The following is a 5,937-nucleotide window of genomic DNA, read 5'->3' as shown; positions in this document are numbered from 1 at the left end:
TCCATCTACGCTAAGTTTCCCAATTCTTACATTTAACACGAGAAGAAAACATTATCAATCGAAAACAAAATGGAGAGGACAGCAAATGAAATCAATGAAAGAAATAATGGATCATCTGATAAAACAAAAAGTTACTAAATCTTGTGGCGAATTTTCTCAGAAATTCTCGTATCAGAGCTGTTGCTAATTATCCCTTTTAAAAACGCAATGTATTTTCCGTGACGAAACGCTATTGAGTATGACTATCACACTAAGGGCAGCTTGGAAGATCTGATTCATGTTGGTTATTTTCGAGGGGACTCCGCTCATTGGTCCCCCCACCCCTCTCCTGTTAGCGGCCGCGAGTCATGTGGTTGGTTGGATGGCAATAAAAATTCCCTGGGCACTACATCCTCATTGGTGGCAACCTGGAGAGAGAAATAAAAATCACACTACATTCTTTTTCTTACATAATTTACAATCCCCCTCCGCCTTCGTTTTCAGAAGATGAGTCGCAGATAGTTCAGGTCTGATGGCGCTATGCCAGGCGCTTTGTCACACTGGCAGGGGGTAATGACTTACCAAAGCGGACGTGGTATCGGCAGATATCTTGAACCATACATCTTAGACGTTACAGTATACAATTCGAACAATACTAGCACACGGTACGCGGCACCATAAGGCGCCATGGTGAGGGTCGATTAGGCAATGCCGCCCTTGCGCTTGCATATACGACACATAACCAAAAAAAAGATGGTTGAGAAGGGCTTGACTTGACTGATCGCAAGGCCTCTTTTGGCCGGGATTGTCTAAAAGGACGGATGAGAATACGGTATATCCAAGTCCAACGGTTTTTTTTTTTTTTTTTTTTTTTTAAATCTTTAATTGCAAGTATCGTTCAATTCCGTTGGTGCGAAGAAAAACTGTAGGTCGGGTATTTTCCGACTAAAACGATCGCTTGAGACTCTTCAAATCCGAACTGTTCGCGTTGTACTCTATCCGGCATGCAAGCGGCTGTGGCGGGGGCGCCGGCGGGTAGGCAGCGTGCCTGACAGCCGAGGCGCGCCGGTGCCTACCCCGCAGGCGCCCCTCGCCCGCCGGACCGGGCGCGGTGGACAGAGGAGGCGCGGCAGGAGCGGCAGAGCCGGCACAGACCTGCTCGGAGCAGTGTTGGCGCTCATCCAAGGCGCACCGACCATGCGGCCATTGTAAAGAGAAATGTTTTGACATCTTCTTACCTATTCAACAAGCAGTAAAATTTCTCTTTACTTAAGGGGGCACCTCTGCACGTTCAAAGATACCCAAACATTGGCACAATTTGCACGAAACTGGCTGGGATCGGAGGCTCACGTTTCGCTCTCGAAAGGGAATTAACGGAGGGAATAAAGAGGAGGAGGAGCAGGACAACCACACGCCAAGCCGAGAGGAGCGCGGCCGCGCGTGCGAGGATGAGCATAGCGGGCGTCCTTGGGGTCATCGCCACCGGTAAGGTAGAGGGGGTCCTTACTCCAGAACAGGTCGCGAATATAGATCGGCTCGCTTCAGATGTCCCATGCTGGTGTCAATTTTTTGTTTTTTCCCAAAATCTCGCTCAGTGTTCGTCCACCTCCGTGTGTCGCCCCCTCCTTCCTCACTGTCCGAACGAGGTCGGTATAAAAGAGCTGGACTTCAAGGGGATGGTCACAGTCGCAACAGTTCGGCAGTCTCACCAACACACCCCAGCAACCATGAAATTCCTGGTGAGTGCCCTCGTGTTGGTCAGCGACCCTCGACCGCGCCCCACCCCTCGCGCCGCGGCGAAAGTGCTCTCCATCGCCTTCTTGTGGAATACTCGTCACCCCCCGTGCCCCCACCAAGAAGCCTGATTCATACGCAGTGGTCTCGAGTCTCGAACGAGTATTGCTACTGTACATGGCCGCGCCGACCTCAGCGCCGACCTTGTGCACGTGTTCGGGCACCTCGCTCACGCTCTGATAACGCTGGCGTTTGCTTCCCTCCCGACTGGAGCCACCAGACCTCCAAACTTAAATACTTAGAGCTGAAGCAAAGTGCGATATAGTGGCTGTTGATTTCGCTGACGCTCTTGTCTTCTCTTTTGTAGATCATCGCTGCCCTCGTGGCCGTGGCCGCCGCCCGCCCCCAGGAGTACCACGACGACATCTTCCACTTCTCCACCAAGGTGAACCCCCAGAGCTTCTCCCGCTCCTCCGTGGTGAGCCAGTCCGTCCCCGTCGTCTCCAAGACCATCGTCAAGTCCGTGCCCCAGTACCAGCAGCAGTACCAGACTGTGTCCCAGTACCAGTCTGTGCCCCAGTACCAGCAGCAGGTGGTCGTCAAGTCCGTCCCCCAGTACCAGCAGCAGGTGGTCGTGAAGAGCGCCCCCGTCTACAGCCAGGTGCACCACGTCGTCGAGCAGCAGGCCGCCCCCGTCCTCCTCCGTCACGTTGAGCAGGAGATCCCCGCCTACCAGTCCGTCCAGCACGTGCACCAGCCCGTGTACCAGTCCGTCCAGCACGTCGCTGCCCACCACGTCGCCGCCCCCGTCGTCTCCCGCACCGCCTTCGTGCCCCAGTACGACTCCGTCAGCGTGTCTGCCTCCGCCCAGCCCAAGTACAAGATCCTCAGCCAGGTTCAGGAGTTCGACCCCGCCGGCATCTACCGTGTGAAGTAAGTAAACCCACGGCAAAGGCTTGAAAGGGGCTCGATAGCAACAGTATTGTACGACCGATCCTTTAAAATGTATCGACGGCCAGGCTTCGCAGTATCTCACGTTGGCTTTCCCGCCTTTTGCAGCTTCCAGACCGAGAACGGCATCCAGTCCGCTGAGACCGGCTCCGTGAAGGACATCCAGGCTAAGGACGGCCCCGTCGCCGCCAAGGAGGGTTCTTACTCCTACACCGGCCCCGATGGTGTCGTGTACACCGTCAACTGGATCGCCGACGAGTTCGGTTTCCGTGCCTCCGGCGCCCACCTTCCTCAGGTCCCCGAAGAGATCCAGCGCTCTCTGGAGCTCAACGCTGCCCAGCCCCAGAAGTACGACCAGGACGGCAACCTCGTCAGCCAGTTCTAAGAAGTTCCCATTAACTCCGACACTGAAGCGATCTGTCCAAATGACGAATCTCGCTACGCCTATGGTTATCGAAAATGCTCTAGATGGAATCGATTAGGAAAAAATTGTACTGACTTTATATTGACCAGCGGACGACATGGGCGGGTATCTCGCAGCGTGTCTCCGCCAGGGAGTAGTGATACCTCTGAGTTAGCACTGCCTTCTGAACTTTATCGACAAATTGACTGAAGCTTTAATAAATAAAAATCAAATATATCTAAATTGGGCTACCTTGAAAACACACCCCCAGCTGCTCGTCTTCTTACTCGCACAGCTATCTTCGACAAAAATATTCACGAAACAAGAGTGGAATCATTCACTGCCGACCAATCCTCGGCCAGCAATAAAAAAACGTAATAAAACAACTCCAGAATTCGTCTTCAAAATAAACCGCCAACCAACAAAACGAAACCCTCTGACCTTTCGCACATTCTTTTCCATACAACCTCGACGAGATCTGTTATATCCGCGGTTTGGCAGAGGAACGTGTATTCCAATACCGAAACGCCTTTATTATTTCTTAACACTTCTTAATAAATAATATTTTGTTCTTATTCGGTATCGCTTCATGCTATTCCACTTTCTCAGTCATCGCTTGTTCCGCGATAGTCATTGCCCAATAAATACGGAACTCACTATGAAGTCATTTGCGTTTTTCAAAAAGGTACATACGGGTCACTGGCGGTAAGTAACTTTTTACTTCACCAAAATTTGGACAAACCACTACATTTCCAGAAACTTTCACCTTAAACCTTAAGTAAGTGCTTCACTTTCCCCTGCTGCTCAAAAGAACGGAAAACCCACAGCGCACCACTCTGAGCAGGGCAAGGTGACAAAAAGCTGCGACCCCGCGCGTACACCTCTAATACTCACTACACCAACCAACTAGATCAGCATGTGTTAAATACTGGGTTGCCTGCTCGAGTCGCGTCATATTGACTCTTATTTGCCAGTCTGTGATAAAAAAAACTCTGGCAACGTAAGTGTCACAGTCATGCAGTATAAAACTTGCGACTGTTATTTGGTGTGAGACTATTAGGTCATATCCACTTATTGGCGTAGGGGGCAGGACGCGATATGTTCACATTAACTCTTTATTGTATGATGACCGTGTCCTAGACACAAGATCTTGTAGGGAAAGCAGTGCGTTAGAGCGTTACTGTAACTCTGCATCTTTAGTGGAAGTCCAAGGCTCAGGAGCACAATTGTTTGCTCGCTCCCCTCCTGACCCGACCGGGCCCCTGCCAACTCGGGGGTAGGCCAACCGCCCGGCTCGGCCGTAGTCTACAACCGTACAGTGCCTAGATACCAGGCGTTTGTTCCTCCCTGGACTCTCACACCTTCTTGACTCCACTAAACAGAATACCAGGTGGCTGACTTCCGCTTCCGACTTTTGTAGTTATACTGTACCGCATGCACCCATGCAGGCGTGATGCCTACTCGCACGGGGCGAGAAGGAGCCGAGGTCAGCGAGGATAGACAAACCCGCCCGCACCCGTGCACGGTAGACTATACTACGAAAGTGAGTGGCGTGAGTCAGCCACCTGTTATTTGTATTCCCAAAACTTAACATAAATTGCTCAGACAAAAATGTAGAAAATGTGCATTGGAAATCCAAGGGTAGAAAATGTCACATCTGCAGGTAAGTGAAATTCACATACTTGAAGGTGAGCAAACAGTGCAATTGTAAAGGTAGATATTTCCTCAGCTCCAATAGTGTGAATGGTCATTCACATTTGCAGGTGAGCAAATTTGCACATTCATGTGTTGGCGCACACTTCCAGGTGTGTTAATTTTTTTACTCGCCTGAAGGAGTTGTGTGTATACTTCTACGGTGTAACATTTTGAACTACCCTATGATTTGGGAATAACAAAAAATACAAAGGTTTAATGCGACATTCTTCGTTTTTATTGTCCAACTTATAACACAGCCATGGTCACATTAAAACACACAAGGATGTGGAAGCAATCTTGGAATTCGGACAGTCATGTCGTGACGGCTCTCTCGCGGTAAGAGTCGTTAGACATCACACCACCCGAAGTCTAACATTAGGGGCACACCGGTCGCGTGCAAACAGTATTAAAGAACTAAGTCAGTTATACACGTCATGAAAGAATTGTCGTCAGTCTTTTACAAAGAGATCGTCATCTGTTTACGCCTAGTAGTGCTTGGGGTTGCCCTGCTCGTCGTACAGTTCGGCGTCCTTGGCGCCCTCTTCGATGGCCTTCTGCTGCTCCAGGGACAGCTTGGGCAGGTGGTCGCCGGTGGCACGGAAACCGTGCTCGTCGGCGATGTAGTTGACGGTGTAGGTAACACCATCGGGGCCAACGTAGGAGTAAGAGCCGGTGACGGCCGAGGAGCCCTCGCTGCTCTTGGTGCTGGCGGCCAGGACCTGACCCTGCACATCGTGGTTGATGCCGTTGGAGGTAGCGTAGCTGCAGGAGACAAGAAAAACGTGATAGAAACCTCAGATAGCACAAACGGAGAACATATATTGTAACGATTACGACACTTACCCGTACTTGTAGATACCGCTGCCGTCCTCGTCCTTGTACAGTTTGACGATGGAAGAGATGGCGTCAGCGGAGTTGTGGTAGCTGCCGGGGGACATGTAAGAGCCGCCGTACTGCTGGGAACCAGACTGAGAGTAGAGCAGAGAGTCCTTCTGCACACCAGTAACCTGGGCGGAGGCGCCGTAAGTGGACACTGCAGGGTTAATAGCGCTCACGATGGAGGACTGCTTGTAGGAGGAGACAGCGGGGGCGGCAGAGTAGGTGGTGGTCACGGCAGGCTGGCTGACGTACTCCTTCTTGTAGGTGGAGATGGCGGGCTGGGCAGCGGTGTACAC

At 51.3% G+C, this 5,937-nt stretch overlaps 2 protein-coding genes across 2 annotated transcripts; one reads left to right on the top strand and one right to left on the bottom strand.

The window, feature by feature from the left end:
• The first annotated feature begins 1,596 nt into the window (after nt 1-1,596).
• LOC113208077 (uncharacterized) lies at nt 1,597-3,310 on the top strand. Its single transcript, XM_026424965.2, has 3 exons — nt 1,597-1,718; nt 2,081-2,646; nt 2,773-3,310. The coding sequence occupies exons 1-3, from the start codon at nt 1,656-1,658 to the stop codon at nt 3,047-3,049; spliced, it is 906 nt and encodes a 301-aa protein (XP_026280750.1). The 5' UTR covers nt 1,597-1,655; the 3' UTR covers nt 3,050-3,310.
• Nucleotides 3,311-4,974: 1,664 nt separating this feature from the next.
• On the bottom strand, nt 4,975-5,931 carry LOC127751047 (flexible cuticle protein 12-like). Its single transcript, XM_052273988.1, has 2 exons — nt 5,606-5,931; nt 4,975-5,524 (listed from the first exon to the last, which is right to left on the bottom strand). Exons 1-2 carry the CDS (start codon nt 5,698-5,700, stop codon nt 5,248-5,250), a joined length of 372 nt encoding a protein of 123 aa, XP_052129948.1. The 5' UTR covers nt 5,701-5,931; the 3' UTR covers nt 4,975-5,247.
• Between the last annotated feature and the right edge of the window lie 6 nt (nt 5,932-5,937).

This window comes from Frankliniella occidentalis, unplaced genomic scaffold (genome assembly GCF_000697945.3).
Source record: "Frankliniella occidentalis isolate FOCC.00 unplaced genomic scaffold, Focc_3.1 Scaffold322, whole genome shotgun sequence".
In the NCBI taxonomy this organism is placed as follows: Eukaryota; Metazoa; Arthropoda; class Insecta; order Thysanoptera; family Thripidae; genus Frankliniella; species Frankliniella occidentalis.
This window is presented reverse-complemented; position numbering and strand designations above follow the sequence as displayed.

Coding starts and splice junctions, on each gene's coding strand:
- LOC113208077 (XM_026424965.2), top strand. CDS start 1,656: ATGGTCACAGTCGCAACAGTTCGGCAGTCTCACCAACACACCCCAGCA. Junction 1,719..2,080: donor CAGCAACCATGAAATTCCTG/GTGAGTGCCCTC, acceptor TCTCTTTTGTAG/ATCATCGCTGCCCTCGTGGC. Junction 2,647..2,772: donor GCCGGCATCTACCGTGTGAA/GTAAGTAAACCC, acceptor CGCCTTTTGCAG/CTTCCAGACCGAGAACGGCA.
- LOC127751047 (XM_052273988.1), bottom strand. CDS start 5,700: ATGTCCCCCGGCAGCTACCACAACTCCGCTGACGCCATCTCTTCCATC. Junction 5,525..5,605: donor AGCGGTATCTACAAGTACGG/GTAAGTGTCGTA, acceptor TGTCTCCTGCAG/CTACGCTACCTCCAACGGCA.